The sequence below is a fragment of the Sebastes fasciatus genome, chromosome 7 (assembly GCF_043250625.1).
Source record: "Sebastes fasciatus isolate fSebFas1 chromosome 7, fSebFas1.pri, whole genome shotgun sequence".
Lineage (NCBI taxonomy): Eukaryota > Metazoa > Chordata > Actinopteri > Perciformes > Sebastidae > Sebastes > Sebastes fasciatus.
Genome location: NC_133801.1, coordinates 18084145 through 18104680, shown reverse-complemented (window position 1 = coordinate 18104680; position 20536 = coordinate 18084145). Strand labels below are relative to the sequence as shown.

At 38.4% G+C, this 20536-nt stretch overlaps 1 protein-coding gene across 1 annotated transcript; it reads right to left on the bottom strand.

The window, feature by feature from the left end:
- Nucleotides 1-1526: 1526 nt before the first annotated feature.
- On the bottom strand, nt 1527-17532 carry ube4a (ubiquitination factor E4A (UFD2 homolog, yeast)). The gene is made up of 20 exons (XM_074641989.1): nt 17412-17532; nt 14038-14204; nt 13661-13837; nt 12358-12470; nt 11046-11198; nt 10729-10888; nt 10435-10637; nt 10011-10202; nt 8600-8933; nt 8250-8376; nt 7760-8067; nt 7067-7199; nt 6752-6942; nt 5730-5830; nt 5018-5131; nt 4459-4633; nt 4178-4358; nt 3827-3974; nt 3058-3215; nt 1527-2471 (listed from the first exon to the last, which is right to left on the bottom strand). Exons 2-20 carry the CDS (start codon nt 14162-14164, stop codon nt 2336-2338), a joined length of 3231 nt encoding a protein of 1076 aa, XP_074498090.1. The 5' UTR covers nt 14165-14204; nt 17412-17532; the 3' UTR covers nt 1527-2335.
- Nucleotides 17533-20536: the final 3004 nt, after the last annotated feature.

Genomic DNA, 20536 nt, shown 5'->3' with positions numbered 1-20536 from the left:
TTATAATCACAATTAAAACCAAAATATTGCATTATAATTTAACCCATGTAATCATTCAGGTGGTAGATATTCAACATACAGTATGAGGGCATGCCAACAAATACATCTTTCTCTCACATTTTACCATTTTATACAACCACACTTGATTTTGAATCAAAACACTTTAATTCAAAAAGCTACTCAAAAACAGGCCATCTTTTTCTGATCTTCTTTCTTTTATATTCTACCCACAGCTTCCCGTATGCCCTAAAGAAACAAACTCATAATTATGTCTCTTAAGAGTATGAAACAAGTCAGATCCTCATTCGCTGACATTTACTGCAAGGCTCTTGGTTTTAGGCACCGATTCTATTGATCATTTGTTTGCCATGTTAATACACTATGCTTGCACACAACAAAAGAATCTGTTCAAAATGCTAGATCAGGGTACATCAGTTAATCTGGCGAATGTTAATTCAAAGGATGACAATGATTGTTATATACACTGCAGATCAGTTATTGAACACCCCATATTTTGGCGCTTTTTTTGGTTCAATGACAAGAGATGTGGTCATTGTAAAGACCTTAAAATTGAAGAAAAATTAGGGGTTTATATGAGTAAATTGAGAAAATATTGTGGTCTTTAATCATATTTGAAATAAACTAGCAAGAGTACAGTTTACAAGCTCATGTTTCACCGCAAGATTTGAGTTTGGAAACCTGAGAAGCCATTCAGATAAGTCAAAGATGCACCAGACAAATCAGCAAATTATTTCGATTTGCCACCTCTCTAAATTTTTTATTAAAACTAGGCATTATATATATATTATGAAGCCTGGTTCTGCAACTGCATGGCTTATTTTTCACCTCCGATTTAGTCAGTCTGACTTTGTTGGACAGTTTAGGAAACATTTGATAACATTTCAAAAACATCCACCATGTTTTAATCCAGTTTGAGTAATCAAAATTTGAAATCAAAAGCGGTGTTTAATTAAGAAGATAGAAGATGGGATCTTCTTGCCTTTTTGTGCCAGGAGCAGTCACTTTGTGTCCATGATCACTGCTGAATGTCTCAAAGGGGCACTTCACAGATGTTAAACACGAGGATCAGTTCACTCAGCTACTCAGCCGGTGAAAGAAAATAATTGCATTATGTCTTCAGTAGCTCTGAATTGAGCTTTCTAACATAAATCAATCAAATTGAGACAAATTGCGAGCAAAATGTCTTTCCAAGGACTAAACATTCGCGATGCCCATCACACTGCTGTCAATTAGTATTAATGTTACCGCTGAGGCACACCAAACACTAGTGTCCATCAATACCACGCTCAACAATCAAGCAATTTTTGTAAGCATTCTGTCATTTTTAGGTTTTGCATGTACTGCATCCTAAAATGTGGTTCACATCAGTGTAAGTATTGTTTAGTAACTGAAACAGTTTAAATCCTTATATCCAACAACCTACTAGTTAGCAAGCTCTCCGGTCCTAACAAGGTCTTTAATTAGTGCTTAATTAAAGGCAGGTGCACTTGAAGATGCAAAGACACTTATCTACTATATATATATGTTAAAATGCAGAAGAAGTGTACACTGTATGGTTTTGTGCTTCGGGTATCTTATTACAGTGAACAAGATTTTGATCATCTCCAAGTAAATCTAGATTATTTCCACTAAAATAAGAAATCACACACAATTAAATTCAGTTTTACCTGCGCCTTGCCTTTAATTGCTAATTCTATTTACAATGCTGCTTGAGATTTAACCAAAATTGCTGAAATGTAGGGTGTTCAAGAACTTTAAAAGGCAGTGGATAATGTATTCTTCATGAAGGTGAAATCATAAACAATTCCATCCATGTTCAACCTTAAGAATTCCCCAAAAATACTTACCTTGCAGTATAAAACCTGGTTAGGGCCAGCTGGTCTGTCAGGAGTTCATACAGTACATTCAACAAGTCCTGTTGAAGCTGATACTTCTGGCCACAGTTCTGATTGTAATAATAACCAATTAATACACAGTATTCAGGGAGAGAGGAACCAGCGGTTGTATCACCCTACTTATGTTACCGTAGGGCATCATGGGAGTCGAACAGCTACTGTGTGGATCGGTATGTATTTTGAAGTTGTCACCAGCCGGTGGGCTACAGTTTGCCTGGACTGCCGTCACAGGGAGAATCCACTGAGCGTGAAGGCTGCAAGAAAAGGCTAATGCAATGTCAGTCTGACCGGAGGAGTCAGAAGAAATCCACAGAGGCAAGCACACCATGGATTAGCCAAGAAGCAGAGGAGCACGCGAGATGTGAGCCGGGAAGGAAAGCAGGGATGCAGTCATTGTTTATCACAGCGAGGGATCATGGCTAGCCACTGGGTCCCAGCTGCAGCCTCTCCTGCTTATGCTTATCCAGCCACTGTAAGATCTGCTGTTTGAGTTCCTCGTTTGGCCTGATCTGGTCCATGGTTAGAGGACTGCGGTTGAAAGGGTCTGTCTGGTCACTGTGAGAATGACATCATTAATAAATGGTTACTTATTTGACTCTAGCACACCAAGTTTTTGTGTATACATCTTATTCACAAGTTTAATTTCTGACTGTTCAGTAATAGCGACACCCTCTGAGACCCACAGGTCGCTGGCGAGCCCGACCAACTTTACTGTCTTCTGTACTGGCATCATATGAAACTAGAAAAACCTAAGGAATCCATTGGTACCCACCATGTCATACTAGCTTGTTGGGAAGGAGGTTAAATAACGCTCTAAATTTAGGCTCAATTTTGGCAAATGAAAAACTGGCATGGCCATTTTCAAAGAGGTCTCTTGAACTCTAATCTCAAGATATTTGAATGAAAATGGGTTCTATGGGTACCCACGAGTCTCCTGCTATATCCCCCTAAAGACCACTTGTACTACCCTAAAAAAGACAAAAATGGCTCTAAATGGGTCTCTAAGGGTTAATCAGGTTACAGTAGATTACAATAAAGACACAGATATCTCAATTTCCCTGCTCACAGAAAAGACAAATGTGAATAATCTAAATGATAATAATCTCAAGAGAATCTCGGTGCTTTGTAGGAAGTAACTAACCTGAGGAGGTGCCTTGCTATAGTTGAGCGGTCGACTGTGACATTGGAGGAAGGGAGAAGAACAGGATCGAGCATCAAAGTGGACATGATAGGATCCAGGAACTCATCTGGGGCGTCTGCATACGTCTCCTCTTCCTGCTGCTGTCTGTCTGCATGAGACTAAAACAGAGGCACGATGACAACAAACGTTTTGAGTGTTTCCAACATAGACTGTATATAAAGATGGACGACGCGTCGCCACTTCCTCCCACTGAACAAATGTGAAGCCAAAATATCGCAGATACTGGGGCTGCCATCTTGAGATTTTGACGTCATTAGGAGTCAGAGTCAGTGCAGTACTGATTGGGGGTCTGGAGCCGCGGTATCAAGGTCCCGCCCGAGCCAATCACGAGCCAAGCACGACTGTAGCTTGTTAGCTTGAGTCATCTAGCTGCTACATTAGCACCACGGTGGCTGTTTGGCTAGAAACACACAACAACTAACTATCTATAACTACATTGATGATCAAATTGACAGGTTCTATTACACAGACTCGTGACGGTTGTATAAAGTTGAGTTACATCTCCTCTCTCGCACAATTCCAGAGCCTCCGCGGGCGATTGAGATGTTTTGGCTTCACTTTTGAGAAGCTGTCATGTCGTCCATCTTTATATACAGTCTATGGTTTCCATCTGTATTCACCACAGTGAACACTTCATATATTCATAAAAACAAAGATAAAATATGAATTCTAATGTTATCTGGCAAATAGTTTCCAAGTCAAATGATACCTTTATTTTGTCAGCAATGAGTCCAAAAGCCACAATCATGTCCCCAGGCTTGTTTATCTTCTTCAGTACCCTAACTGTTTGGGAGAAGAGGATAGGGGAGTACGATCGTCCATCCTTTGGGACTGTGGCACAGAAATTCTCCTCATCACTGCCAAAGACAGAAACAAACATTTTTTAAAATCGGAAACCACAAGAGGGATCATACACGGCAATGTGCCATAGTATTTCTTCTCCAGAGGATATGGCACCAATAAAAACATGAGGAAACAAGAAAATATAAAATAGAGAGTCTGTTAAATGCTTTTTACAGCTTATTTCACAATTCCACAAAGTGGAGTGTTCACAACATACCCCAGATTCAGGTAGATGGTGCAGATGTCAGAAACAAGCTGCTGGGGCTTGAAGTCAAACTCACTGAAGTCCTTGACTTTAAGGGCCCCCATCTTAGGACCCACCAGGTGCTGCAGGAAGTAATTCAGCATGGAGATGATCCTCTCAGCCAGAAAGGGGTGCACAAAGATCCCCGTGATCTCTGGAAATGAGGAAAACGATAAAAGAAAAACAAACATGGGACGGATGAAGACAAACTTTAAATGGATCAATATGAAGAATCAAATCTTTTTCTGCCTGACCTGAGGTGAGGAAGGCCAGTGTGCCGATGGTCTCGTTAGACATGATGTTGTGGAAGCGTCCCAGCTGTCCAAACATCTGTAGGCTGGACTCTTTCTCTCTTCGGGCATCTGGGGCCAGGCCTTCCCACTCCCCTCGGTCCCGCTCCAACTGCAGAACCTTGATTTTACTCAGGTACTACAAGATAAAAAGACAGACTTATTTTTAAGTTTAGCTAGACAACAAAACGGACTACTGCTAAAAAAAAAACACAGCTAAAATAATAAACAGGTTATTAGTATCAAGGAATTAAATAAATTAACAACTGGCAAGCAAGTTTATACCCCCATAGTTGACAAAATCTGAGCCAAATCCCCCCGTTTACAGTATTTTGTGATTTTTGCTAATGGAAAGTTAACCTTTACCATCCATTAAATGCAAAGTAACACATTTAATAAACACCAGACAAACACATGTGAAAACATAATGGTAGTTTACAATATATGCTACGTAATAGTAATGTGATGGAAAAGCTTATTTGCCAAAATTGGTGTAAAGTTTTGCATGCAAGGATGATCTTACCTGAATAGCCTCGTCCAGCAGGAAGATGGCATCGTTCATCAGTAAGTTGAGGAACCTGAGGAACAGAGGGGGGTTCATGGCCTCCAGGTTCTCAGATGCATAGGTCGCCAAATACTGAAACAAGAGATATCAAACTGAATCAAGAGCACATTGGGATCAATCTGCTTAATAATCTACAGTTTCCCTATGATAATCATCTGGTAATGAACCATGCATGCCTGTTTCTGCCCTCATTCATTATACTGCCTTTACACTTGTGGCTTTTGTGGGTCACAAGGGACCAAAGCCAATCTGGGCATGCATTGATTGAAATATAATGAAACATCCTGGACAGTTTACCAGTCCATCCATTTTCTTTCCTCCCCTATTCCTCAACCTTTCCTCACTACTACTCCTCTCACAATAGGCAACAATTTGAATGAGATGAGGTGAAAATGAGGAACAACGGATACCTTCTGTAGGAGTTTATTTGGTGCTCATCAAAAATCAATGTCTGTTATTGATGAAGTTGCCTGATCATAAACTTCGTAAATACACCTCATCATCTTGATTAAGATTTTTATGAGTGAATTTTTAGGTGAGACTATTCTTTAAGAAAGGGATTTAAGGAGTTACTTTCTAGCTATTGGGACAGCAGGCAACACGATTGAGATTATCAGATGCATCCAAACAGTCTCACAGCAACCACATGAAGACACCAGTTTCTTATTACCTTGATACTCTCTCTGTAACTCTCTTTGCCCCACATGTACTTGAGGATGGGATACATGGGTCTTCTGTAGTTGAATTTCTGTTCGAACTGATGAGGATCACCTGTAAAAAAAAGGAGGAAAACTAAATAAAATATATCTACCTTCTATTTGTTTTAACCTCATCCAGCTTCTCTCCTTATCTTGATCATTATCTTGAACACACACAGGTGTTCACACACAACCCAACCTCTTCACCTGACCAGAAAAAGCCCCAGAATGATCCCAAGAGTCAATTCTTTTATTTCTGATTCTGACCGTTTTAATCAAAGACGGCCTTTAATCAGGTTCTTTTTACTCGTTTCAAGTGTGCATACTTGAGACAGCATCTGATAACCCTTTGAACTCTACAATAGAAATGGTCCACGGGTATTTTTTGCTCATTGTGATGTCATTTCTTGGAATATCTTCCAATGCTTCATATCCCTAAAATTTGCCTAAAATCAGCCTACGCTTAAAGGTTATGCAGGTCAATAAACCATAATAATTGATAACAGTATTGAAATTGTGTCATAAATTAAAAAAGTATAAAAATCAGACATGTTTTTTCATAAAATGTTACTAAATAAACACACAAAACAAATTGATACAAAAGATTTCTAAATGTAGAAACATTTCTTAACACGTTATTTGAACTATGCACATTTTTTTGAGATATGCTCATTTTTATGAGCATATCAAGTGCAAAGGTGTTTTGATAGTTTAGTTACGTTCCACACGTTACGTAACGTAGCGTAATTACATCATTACAAGCATACATCGGGATAACGCGAAAGACAGAAGCCTTAGCTTTAGGCTTCAAAAAGAATGAATACTCTAGGTATCATGGTTTATATTTTACATCGATTTAAACAGGATCATGCAAACAACGATCTTCTTTTTAAAGGGGTTAAGCAATCTGAATTTGACTTCATCCAATACAGTTCAACACTGTTTCCATCTACAACGAGCAGTAACAAGTCAAAACTTGGGAGGAATACAATACCTGTGAATTCAATGTCTACAAACACAGTGATGAGGGCCTCGGCCAGATGAGATGCATGTCTATAGGAGCAGAAGACTCTCTCTCGCTGGAACACGATTGGCTGAGCAGCACCAGAAGCCACCGGCTCCATGTGGGGCATCACCGCCTCTAAGACCTCTGCGAGCTTTGCTCTTAAATGAGGGTTCTTCATCCTTTGGTGCATACAGGACAGACGGGATTGAAGCAACAATTCCAAGATGGCCTGCAATCATTGGGCCTCACAATTCGTCCTTTCAACCAATCACGATCACTGACATGATAGATAAAGTCATGTACCTCTCTACGTTACCCATGAAGACAGTGATGAAGTTAAGAATCTGCTCCAGGCTTTCTGCAGAAGTCTCCAAAACATCGTCCGCAAATCGACGCAGGAAGATGAAAAAATCTCCCAAGTTCTCTGCAAAAAACTCTGACAGACAAAAGGTACACTTAAGTAATGACTATCATATGAAGGAATGTTCAGCATGAATGAATTATTGTACTACGAGTGACTAACCACTTCCTTGCATGCACAGCTGCAGTCAATTCAAAACATTTTGTAGTTTCGGCTGTATACAACCCAGAGTTAGAGATTTAAATATGAGGTCTAAAGGTATTTTACATTTTTCATATGACCTGAGCCTGAACCCTGCAGCATTTTATGAACTCATAATTAAAAAATTATTATTGACAATAAAATGGTTTGAAATATCATTAATTACATGCTGGAAAGGTGTCTTAACATCAGGGGAAAAATACTTTTACATTCAAATTATGTTTCTATCAACTATTATGTGGCAGGGGCAGCATTTGTTAACACAACACACTGTTTCACATGCTCCAAGGAGGTAAAAAAACACGAACAATTAATAAACCTGAACCAATTCAAGCATGAGAAAAAGAAGGAAGATTGGTTCAGTCTGACAATCAAAGCTAAAGTTGTGCTTTCTGTTCCACTGTATTTGTAGTGTAGTGGAAGATCTGACCTACCTGGTACATAGCAGAGCACAGAATTCTGTAGGGTGGGCAGGGGGAAACTGAGTGCTACATGTTCAGGCCCCTGGTTCCCCATACCAAGCTGAACCAGCAGAGCGGCCGTGGAAGCTTGGAGGTTAAGGCAGCATTGCAGCATGGCGGGCTGCGTGGTGGCAGCTTTGGTTGACAGGTAAACAATCATCAGACGCTCAAACTGCTCCAGGAGCTGCTCCGACATCGGGCTGCCCGATCGCTGGGCTTCCTGCCACGTCACCTGGAGCCGGTGGAGGGACTGGTTCATCTTCACCATCTGCTCGTGGAGTCTGCACATTATGCATGTGCAAAGGTGCATGGACACAATCAGAACAAGACAACACGGGTTAATGATGACATACAGTGTAGTGAGGAATATACAATACACTACATTTTTGCGAGATCTGTGAAACGGATACTCTCTTTAACATCTTTATGGAAGTTGTGTTGTTGCTTGTTTGAAGGTATGTACCTGTGGAAGCCAAGATGCATGGTGAGTTGTGTGAGGATGAGGTTTTCAGTCAGCAGGCTGTAGGACTGTGCAGATTCCACCGGCTGCTGAGGGGGCACAGGGATCAGACAGGTTTCCTTGTCGAGACCTGGTAGAAGCCAATGGGAATCATTTAGTCATCAAATGTAATGTATCCTCTTGGAAAATCCTGCTGCTATTAAAAGAGCTGCTATACAAAAACAGCTATTAGCCCACTTATAAAAGCAAAACAAATACCAGAGCTGCTACATTACTAATGATACATACAAATGATGAAATAATGTATTCAAAATGGTAAAAGGGAAGGGTTATTGACACTCATTTTCACAAACCTGTTACGTGCACATTGCGATTGTGCTTCTCTTCTTCGCTCAGCTCTTTGAGGGCGCAGTAGGTGGGGTTGAAGGTGAGCAGTTTGGGCGACCGTGGCCTGCAGAAGGGCTGGCACAGCTTTAGCAGTGCCGCACCCAAGTTTAAGAAAAATGCATCTGAAGCGTACATCTGGAAGAAGATCTCCGGCATCTGATTGGCCCATATCTTGGCACGGCCGGCGTTGGCCTGCAGACAGCCGCCCAACCACGAGAGCAGCAAGTGGCGCGTCTCGCCAGATCGCTGGAGCAAGTTTTTCAAGATCTGGTGCAGCTTCTCATGAAACTGACCCATAAACTGCAACACAAGGGGAGCAAACATCATTAGCCCTGAGACATTTGTTGATTGACAAACATTTATTGGTTGTATTTTAGGGCTGTCAAAGTTAATGCGATGAACGCAATGGCTACTATTCATTCTTTCGGAGATTGTAGCAGGCTCAATTTTAAAGCTAGAAGAAGAAGATAGTGAAGATACTGGCATTATATGAAACTTGAAACCCTAAGGAATCCATTGGTACCAACCATGTTATACTAGCTTGTCGTGAAAGAGGTTAAATAACGCTCCAAACTTTAGCTAAATTTTGGTGAGGAAAAACTGGCATGGCCATTTTCAAAGAAGTCCCTTGACCTGAAAATGGGTTTTATGGGTAGGAGTCTCCCCTTTACAGACATGCCCACTTTATGATAATCACATGTAGTTTGGGGCAAGTCATAGTCAAGTCAACACACTGACACACTGACAGCTGTTGTTGCCTGTTGGGCTGCAGTTTGCCATGTTATGATTTGAACAAATTTGTTATGCTAAATGCAGTACCTGTGAGGGTTTCTGGACAATAGTTGTCATTGTTTTGTGTTGTTAATTGATTTCCAATAATAAATATATACATACATTTGCATAAAGCAAGGATATTTGCCCACTCCCATGTTGATAAGAGTATTAAATACTTGACAAATCTCCCTTTGAGGTACATTTTAAACAGATAAAAAATGGTATTTAAGGTGCTATTGATAATATTGATAACATTCAGCCACTAGATGTCACACCTTGTTAGAAGTGGGAACCAAACGTCAGATATCTTCCACAGAGATAAATAAAACATTAATTTTGGACCCAACAAATTTTTAAATGATTAATTCACAATCATAATACATTTTTTTTTATAAAAAGTGATACTTTTATTCGGCAACTTTCTAAAAGCTCTGTGGATATATTATTCATTTTTAAATATTTGTCTACATAAAAATGTTATCAATAAGACCTTTAACTATGGACAATCATGCAATTAAATATTTTAATTGATTGACAGCCTGATTTAATTTCTAAAAAAAGGCAAACAAAACAGCAACGTCAAAATACAGACAATGTGTTTACCTGGTGGATGTTGGCCTCCTGGACCTTTGTCTCCTGGGCACTGGAGCGGGACGGGTTCAGGAAGTAGCCATGTCCTTCCACCACACCTGGGGTTTTTAACAAGCAGGAGATACTCATCACTGCTCCCAGTAGGGTCTTCTGGTACTGCAAACCATTAGTTGGGTCTTTGGGTTGAGTGTGTTCCACCAATACCTAAAAATAAAAAAAGAAGTGGAAGGATTTGAAAAGTTGAGAGCACTAAAAAAACAAGCATGAAAGGTTTAGGTAGCACTGGGAAATATTATGCCATTACTGCATATTATCCGATTATGATTATGTATATTATCATATATTACTTGATTAGTAGTGGGCACTGATATTAAAAGTTGTTGCGAGTAAGCAAATTTATGATATAATTTGCAAACATCCCTGAGTGTGTCCTGACCTTGGCAATATCTTTATGGTGGCTGAAATAGAGCAGAACATCTAGGTAGGAGTAGAGGAGAGGCTGGCACAGGTCCAAGTCTTTGATGCGTCCCTGGAAGATATCCAACACTGGTACTATCACCTCCTCGAAGGTACGGACCTCTTGGTCAGAGAGCAGGCCAGTAATGACCTCCTCCACAAACTCAACCACCTCCTCTGGCTCTGCAACACAGCGACTTTGTAAGAAACTGAGAAGAGAAAACTCTAGGCAAAGCTTTATCAAAGACAACGAGAGAAATGAAGCTGAACCTACGTGCTCCGTTGAAAGCTTCCAGTAACAGGTCCAGAAGCTGTTCATAGATATTCTGGCTGACGTAGATCTCTGGGGTTAGCAGAACCGTCCGTGTGTTGGAGACTGTCAGGTTCTTACAGCGAACAGCAAACGACAGTAACTTCTCTGGTACCTTCGTCACCTAATGTTCAGATAATCAAGTCACTGAATCATTAAAGAGCATGGGTTATTTTTATGTTCCAATTACAGAGAATAGTCTATTAACAGCCGGTAGTCTCTGAAAATAGTTGCATTAAAGTGCTACAATTACAGTCCTGTAGGAAAAGAAAAACTCGCACCTCTTCTTTGGCCCTCTGGTAACAAGCGAAAAGGTAAGGGATGGCACACTTTTCTCCAGCATCACGGTCAGCAGACAGGTTGACAGCGCTGCATGACGTCATGTAGATGAGGTTGTTTCCTGGCTCTAGTACCAGCAGACGGTTAAACAGAGCCTGAAGGAAAAAAATCAGTCCAAACATTTAGCACATCTGCTTACTCACATTCATACATACATTTCTAAGCACCCAAAATAATAAAATCTTCATGTCAATCAAGCGATTTCTTAAATTTCTTTGTCCGTTTCTTACATAATCAAAGCGTTGGTGTTGCTTTAAAGTTGAAGGAGATTAACTATACGCACATCACGTAGGTACGAAGCTATCAGAGCAGCGTCAGTAAGAAAACACAAAGAGCACTAAAAACCAGGATTGCAGAGCACAGGAGCTGCATCCGAAACCAGGATCAGTGTAGCCTGGTGGCAGTGCATTTCAGAGAGGCAAATCACCCAATGGGCTCTCTGAGATGCATTGGCATTGGGCATGTTAGATCTCCCAAGAAGAGGAGGCTATTTAAATACCCTCTTACTCCAAAGAGAAAGCTATTATATTTTCACTCTCCAGACAATCTCACCCAGAGGTCTGAATCAAGAGTATGGGATCAAACATTTTATCTAAAACAAATAATAGTGGTTGTACTATGATGGCTCTTTTGGCTCATTTATATATTCTGAAATACATATTTATAAAAATGAAAAAATGTTACATGTGTCTTTTTTCCATATTGGGATTTGATATAGATAACTTATTTAGAAAGGTGTTTTAAACCCAATTCACTGTACTTTGTAAGTATTAAATATTTCTGATTTCCTTTTTTTCCTTTACCTGAATGTAATGCAAGTGATGGATTTTCTGATATATGGGATGATGAATATGGCATAAAACAACATGTTTGATATTTAGAAGCATGATATTAAAAGTATGGCTTTTGCAATATTGTTTTTATGTACTTTATCAAATTGTGAATTGTTTGTGGATTTTTTTTTTTTTATCCCGCTGGTGTTTTGGATGAACTACACCTACATAGAGATTGTTTGCCTATTAGTGTGCTTCATGTATAAATGTGGGTGTGGTTTCCACTTTTTCAAACATTTTGACATGATAAAGATGTAAGCAGGATCGAAACGTAGTCAATCAAAAAATGGTGGCATGGAGTACTGTGCTTCTATACTGTTGCTTTAAAGTTGCCATTTCTTCATTAATTGTACCAAACATTTAATGGTTTATTGAGAGGAGAGAAACAAGACATGGGAAGAACAGAGTGATGACATCTGACCTGTTCTATGTTGTCCATGTCCAGCCAGTCCTGTCCATCCAGATCTGCAGCCATCTCCTCCAGGTAAACACAGCGAGCGGGGATCCCATTACCTCCTCTCAGACTGGGGTCACCTAGGGTTGAATAAAACCAGGGGCCTTAAAATAAAGTCTGCTCAAATCATATTAGTATTATTATAGTACTATTATAGTATAGTATTTACTCAGGTTTATTTCAGACTGAGGTGATAATGTGAAAACAAGGGGACTTTTGTTTTGCATTTCCTGATAATCATGACTCATCCTTAGGGGGTCTCTGTGGTGGACTGACCCAGCCAGCTCAGAGTGAGACTGTCTTAAAGGGTGGTGAGTCATTTGTTGCAGTATTTACTGGAAACATAAAATTTGACGCGTAGACACTACAATAGCATCAGTCATACATGTATCAGAACTGGAGTGTTTCTTCATTGAAAGAAGAGCAAAGAACGGCACTGAAGGCTTTTCTCAATGGAAAAGATGTTTTCGCTCTACTCCCTACTGACTTCGGCAACAGTTTGATTGACAGATGGTTCATCCAATCCCCTGCCAAGTATTTTTTGAAAGTGCCTGCCCTTTTCCAAACTGTTTCCAGAAATAAACAACAAACCATCTGGCGGGTCAGGTTAGGTCAGTCATTGACCAAAGCAAAACATGACACAATTTCAGAGATAACCTTGTTATTAGTGTTCATAATCAAAAAACGTATGCTTAAAGTAAAAAACAGCTTGCACTCTACATTGTGCCTTATGACACAATATGCAGTTTTTTATGTAGTACCCCATTCAGGCCTACACTGGGACGGGGGTCAAACCAGCGTCTGGGGTGGTCACAACCCTCCCGATATGGATTGGACACGAGTTGAAAGCTGCCTGGCTTTGGTGGTCGGGCATTTCTATTGGAGGTGAATATGAATGTAATGATAATGATGTTTAAATGTAATTCAACCGAACGTAAAAAGTGAGAAATGGAAATAATGAAGAAGGAAAGAGAGATGGAGATGTATAAAGAGATAGACAAATCCATCTGTGTGGACAAGCAAGAGAGGGAGCATGACTATGGATAGAAGGAGAGAAGTTAAAATGTGTTGTTTGTTATGTGGCAACTATTCAATATAATTCTGTATAACTCTTTAGTTTGGAACTTCAATGCAGAGTGGCACAGTGACAGCTGTCTCATATTAATGGGCCCGACACATATTCAATAGACATGCGTCCTACGCACATATGCTGTATGAAAGGGGTATAAGTTACAGATCAAAGTCTGATTATTTTCCTCCTTTTGCTTACTGTTGTCCAGGGTGATGAGATATATTCGCTGGATCATGTGATTGACATTGAGCTGTTCACACAGCTCCTGCCGGGACCGGAAGGAGCGGCTGATCTCTGCCACGGAGTCGTCATTGTCATCAACGCTGTCTGACACAGAGTTTTCTGACTCGGACTGGCTCTCTCCTGAGTCCTCCACTGTGATACGAGATACAGAGGGGAAAATAAGCCAGATGTTAGTATGACCTATACTTGCTGATGGATCTCTTACACTGAAATTATATCTGTATTTATGCATATGCATTTTGTTATGAACTACATTTTGATTCTGACATTCCTAATAAGCATCGACTACACTCTTATCAGAGCATTGACGTAGCTCTGGTAACTCTACTCACGTGGTGGTTCAGCAGACTGTTCTGGTTTCTGGCCTGATGCAAACTGCTTGGCATCAGCCAGTGAGCTGAAGAGGGCAGCGAAGGGGTTACGGGAGATGTTCTGGTTGTTGTTGCCCTGGTCAGTCATCTCATTGGGGCTCAACACTCACTCCATCCAAGATCCCAGCCTTAAGGAGCGATGCAGACAGAACAGCTAATTGGCAATGGAACATGACTTACAATATCCAAGTAAGGGATTAGTGAGCATGTATAGCATATTCCTACATACATATGAAATCATCATCCTTTTTCATCATTGTCCCACTATTATCATCATCACCTCAACCTTACAGTAAAATACAGAGTTGCACACCTCCAATACCTAATCATTAACAGCTTGGCAGCTTTTTTTTATCATCACTTCATTCAAATTAACTGGAACTTGAGTCTCCTGGCTACACAACTTTTTTTTCTTCTTTTTTTTTTAAACAAATTAGGTTCCTATTTCTTATCAATATGTAAAATAATACATGCAATTCTCCTTCTTTTTCTATAAGGGGGTTGTTTAAAGTCAGCATTGTATTGAAAAGGTGCCTACGGGTCAGTAGGGCATTTTCCTCATCTTCTTTGAGGTTTTCTTTCTTTTTTTTCAAAATCTTTTTTAATTAAATTTTCAGCAAAAATTCCCAGGGTTTGGCAAATATATTCCACATTGTTATGTTGAAAATGGTTTCCAGGTGTTATAGAATTTCTCCTCAGAGCCACTGACTGAGAAACGCATCATCTCCAAGTTAAGGCAGGACATTATGTTTGGGAGCCATTGTTTTCCTTAAGGTTTTAAGGCATTTGGCATCCTTGATGTGGCATTACAACAAGTTAAAAGATAACAAGTACCTGGGCATCCACATTGACAACAGACTGAGGCTGTATATAAGGGGATGAGCAGACTCTATTTCCTGAGGAAGCTGAGATCCTTCAATGTGTGCAGCCAGATGTCGGAAATCTTCTATTAGTCTGTTGAGGCCAGTGCACTACACTGTACTTCAATGTAGTCTGCTAGGGGAGCAGCATTGGAGCCGGTGACACCAACAGACTTAATAAACTGATTAAGAAGGCTGGCTCCGTATTTGGCTGCAAACCAGACACGTTTGAAGTTGTGGTTGAGAGGAGGACACTGAACAACCAGTTATCCATTATGGATAATCCTTCTGACCACCCTCTCCACCACCTACTGGACAGACAGCAGAGCTCTTTCTCTAACAGACTGATTCAGCTTTGCTGTCACAAGGACCGATTCAGGAAATCTTCCCTGCCTAAAGCAATAACTCTACAACACTTCATCTGTGTCTAACAGAATCTCTTAGCTTTATAGTTTCTGTCACAACCACACTCCATTCTGTTTTGATCCTTCAATAACCTTGCACATGTTGAATTTGCACATCGATATACTACCTCATTTAATTTTTAATGCTTCGAAGCTTTGACCATTGCCATGGTAATCAAACTCCAAATTAGTATTTGAATGCTTTTTTTTTTTTTTTTTTTATATATACACTGCACTATACTTATACTTTTTATATATAAGTATGTTATAAGAATGTATGAATCCCAAAATAGCCCATGAAATAAGGAATAATTACTCATTATTCATTTTCAACATTAATTATCATTAGTTATTCTCAGACGGATATCACTGTTTGGTGTGTGTAGAGGTGCGTATGTGTACAGTAATGCAGGAGCGGAACTATCCCGGGCACTGAAACGGGGCAGATGGAGACAGACAGACAGACGAACATGCCGCGCCATGCTGTGAAGCGAAGCTTTGAATACCTTCGAATATTACTCACCAAAAGCTTCGAAGCCCAACATTTTTTATTCGGGACAGCCCTAGTATATAGTATGTCATCCTATGTTTATATTTTATATGTTAGTTGTAGTAGTTTGGTATTCTAATATATTATTTTATATTGTGTTTTCTATAGATATGCTATAGATATATATCCTTAGTGTTGATATGTGTATTTACTGTTCCTGTGCAATGCCTCTATAATCTAATCATAAAACACAAGAATTTCCCAATTTGGGATTAATAAAGTCCATCCATCCATCCATCTATTACTGCCTCTGGGATTTAATGCCGCTCATTGCCCAGTTCCTACAGTCCAGTTGTCTTCAAAATTCTGTCTTCTGCCCTCCACGCACTTGTCTACTTTTTACAGCAGTCCCCTTATGTGCAATTCTGAAAACATGTCCTGTCTCTTTACCTCACAATTTCTGACATGCTCCACTGTTTCTATAAATACGATAAGATATACTTTTATTGTCCCCGTGGGGAAATTTTTTCTGCAACTGCAGTTACAAGCACTAAATTAAAACAGCATCAACAACAATAATAAACGATTCCCCACAAGACAGGGAAACAGTTTCACAGAAACAGATGTTTCAACACATACACAGTGTATGTGTTAAAACATCTGTTTCTGTGAAACTGTTTCCCTGTCTTGTGTGGAATCGACTATTATCCACATACATAATGGCACATACTATCACACACACCATGGCAGGTATTGCACCCAGGTAGTGCATTGCACCGTCTTGCCCATATTGCACAGACAATAGCCCAATATTACACAGATGCAACATATTGCACTGTCCTAATTTACCATATTGCAATCTCCCTATTTACCATATTGACACTGATCACAATAAACTGCTGGATATTTTCCAGTAAAGTATGTTGATCAGATTACTGTTTCAATCTACTCACATTATCACATCCTATTTGCAATATCTTCCTATCTCCTTCTCCTCATATCAACTCTACATTGCATTGAATATAAATGCCTTCTTTTGCAGGCTGATCCTGATGTTTGTACTTGATTTATTTACTTACACACTACATATTTCCCCCCCACGACTTTTGGGCATGACATTCAGATAAATGTGAATCAACAACACAACTCACAGCCTCTCACAGAGCAGTGAACACACTAACATATGGCTGTCACTGTTTGAGCAGCTCCTTCAGCAGCTTAACGTGACAACGTGTTGTCACGGTTACCATCACTTCAGCTCAGCACCTTCACAGCTACACACACACATACTGGTGTTACTTTGAGCAGCTAGCCACTATTTCACTAGTTCACACTGTCTCCTGTCACCTGTTAAGCTCAGCTGTAGCTACTGGACGCTAGTTAGTTAGCTGACTAGCCTGGTTAGCTCGCTAGTAGCAGTGTCCGTCCTGCATCAGGTAGCTAGTGAGCTAGTTAGCAGGCTAAGCTGTCTCATGAGGTCACCACGACTCTATTTCAGCTTCATTTCTATACACTATTACATTGATATCGCGTATTATAAGTCTTTATAATGTCTAGAAGCGATGCAGAGAGCTGTCCTACCTGTTTGAAGTGAAGAAGTGTGTGTTTTTGTTATTAAAAATCGCTTCTTCGAAACCCAGAGGCAGCAGTTCCTCAGTAAATTGAAATTGTAAACGTCATCAAAACGAGCCGGCGCGTCATCTGTGTGTGTTATAGATAGTGAACATATGCAACCACTAAATAAGAGCATGTGCATAATGTATATTATAAAGTGTATACTATACATAATCATTTGCGCATGTATGAAATGATAACAAATAGTCAATGTGATTAAGATAAATATGTAAGTAATGAAGTGGTATAGTGATTAAGTTATATTATAAGTAATGTATTCTGGATTGATAACAAATTTATATTTTGATAAGGATAATTATATCAGTAATTAATTTATATTTCTGTATGACACAGATTAAAGGTAATAATTATATTTAGAATAATTATAAATAATAATAATTATAGTATATGTACGTATGGCTCAATAAGGAAGCTGGTTAATAATTAATAATTGACTCATGGAGAAGGGGTGGGATTAAATAAGTTTATACTTCTCACTCCTTTCGAATATGTAAATCAAGGCATCAAGGGATGACAATTTATTTTTCTTACGCTTTTCATTGTATGTAAATACTACTTCTTTCTGACTGTCCACTTGTTGGTATGATCATTCTTCTATTCTACAAGTTCGAAATAAATTTTGAAATGAAATGAAATAGATTTATGTAATATTTCCACGTTTAAACTAGATTCTCTGTAAATATTTGTGGAAATAATTCTTGACAGTTATGTAACAGGAAGATAAGCTATTAGATAAGACACTACTTCCACGTTTTATGGGAAAACATAGGGAAAAGTGCATCTAATTTTTAAAATAATATCTGAATAATATTTTGTGACATACAGACTTGACATCATTTGTTAAAAGGGCATTGCATCTTATTCTATTCAATATTATATTACATCTCTATATTAATACAGACAAACACTAATATACTCATATCATCAGTCTGGTGTACACTGTTTTTTTATAAATATTTGCTTTATTGAAAAATAAATGCTTAATTTACAGTGCAGTTGCAATATGTTAGGTACATAAACATTTCCATCCGTGTGTGAAAAATAAATTTAAAAGAAAGGAAAAATACACTGCCAATGTACATGTAGATAAAAAGGCAAAATTATAAACATAATAATGATACATCAACATAAATATATATTTAAGTAAAATAGTGTGATATGATATACTGTATATGACATTTAAATGATAATAAATCTAACCTATAATAAAAGGAAACATAAAATTAAATTAAAGTAAATAAATACACACATAAATTCATATAAAAATAATAATAAAAAATGTTAAATTAAATAATAAAAAAATGTGTTTAAATAAATGCAATAAAATGTAATAATAATAGAAGAGAAAAAAACACAGATACACGTGTGTATTAATATGCACATAAGGAGTGAATGCATGTTGTACACTGTAAATATAGACTTGCTGACTCTGCTGCTATTGTATTACAGTATATCAGTATATGTCACTTTACCTTACACTTTTTTTGTCTCCATATGCTCTTGTATATTATTTTATTTTCTATTTCATTCTTATTTTTGTGTTTTATAAACCCCTTATTTTTATTTTACTTTCTCTATTTACCTGCACTGTTGACGTCTTTATAATGCTGATTTATATTGCATGAGCAATATATCATGGATAAATGTCATTTCTGGGCCTGGTTTAAAAAAATCAATTAAATTTAGTGAAAATGATTTTAACAAAACAATAATAATAACAGTTTGACTTGCCAGCTTTTGTATTCAGAGCCCAATACCTGTCATTTTCTTTCTTTTTTCTTTTTCATCTTTAATGTGAGACTGCACTGGCTGTGTGAGGTCAGTTGACATTCCAGCTTCATCTGCTATGATTTTTCTCTGATGTGTGCTGATCGTCAGCAGAGGGCAGCAGCAGACTGCATCTCTTACTGGGATTCTCTGAATAAACCACGCTGAAGCTGTCTTGAGTTTTGCAGATGTGTCTGCAATTTTGATGCGTAGCCCTCTTCTTTGTTTATGAAGCTGTAGTTTGTGTTTGACAGTTTGTATTTGGACAAAGACTTGAATAAAAAAGAAACAACTATATATATCACATCAGTGAAACAAATGGTTGAACTCAAAGCTGTAAATAATAATGATTAAATACATGCCCTCTGACTAATCTGTGATCCTTGCAACATTTTTTGCTTGAATTGTCTTTTTTTATTAGACTTTTAACATATGCCCCCTTTAATCGGTTTGTCTGATCCTTTTACTAAAAACATGTGATGGTGCCAGTGTCTCATGTGTATTTGCTTTGGAATATGGAGTACAATGTCCTCATGCACTTTATATACTGTAGTTGTGACCCATTAAAAAACCTGTCCTGCAACTTTTTCCCTACTGCTACCAAACTCACAGTTGTAATTTCACAAGAAATTAATAAGGTATACTTAAATGTATTAAAGCAAACATTTAACAGAAACACCCAGTGATAATGTCATCTTTGAGCATTTGTAAGTGTGTAAAAAGCACAGAGGAGATTGATCTGTGTGGGAAGTGTCTTGAAATTCATAGTGTCAGAAATTCAAATTCATTAAAAGCTTTTTTTTCTCCCCCAAAAGCAGAGTAGGGGAATTTTGCAAGGCAGACAGTTCAGCACCTGATGGCATCATCATTTCATCACTGCTATTGACCTTTAACCTTATCAATCACAGTGTATATGTTATAACAATTTCATGCTGTAAATCAGTAAAAATGTATTTAACCCTGTAAATGGGATTTGTGCAATTCATTTTCAATAGTTTCATCAAAATCTATAAAAACATATTTTAGCTTTGTTGTGTTACTGTGTAGACTGAAACACATTTCAAATGGCAACAACACCACAAAATGTCTGAAAAGTCAAGGAGGTTGACTATTTTCTAAAGGTTCTGTACATAGAGTGCATCTCCAGTATTTGTACAAATTACTTGATTACAGATACTTGTTTTTAGAGGTGTCCTCAACCAAAGAAATTATTAGTCGACTAACACTCATACTATTTTGTTGAGTTATCGATTAGTTGATTTTATCAACAGATCTCTCAGAAATCTTGTGTTTACCAGAGATGT

What these genes read in the sequence shown, in the direction of transcription:
- ube4a (XM_074641989.1), bottom strand. Translation starts at nt 14,164, where the DNA reads ATGACTGACCAGGGCAACAACAACCAGAACATCTCCCGTAACCCCTTC. An exon ending in AGGAGGCCAACATCCACCAG is followed by an intron (nt 8,934 to 10,010) that starts GTAAACACATTG and finishes CTTGTGTTGCAG; the next exon opens with TTTATGGGTCAGTTTCATGA. An exon ending in ATAGCAAGGCACCTCCTCAG is followed by an intron (nt 2,472 to 3,057) that starts GTTAGTTACTTC and finishes TCATTCTCACAG; the next exon opens with TGACCAGACAGACCCTTTCA.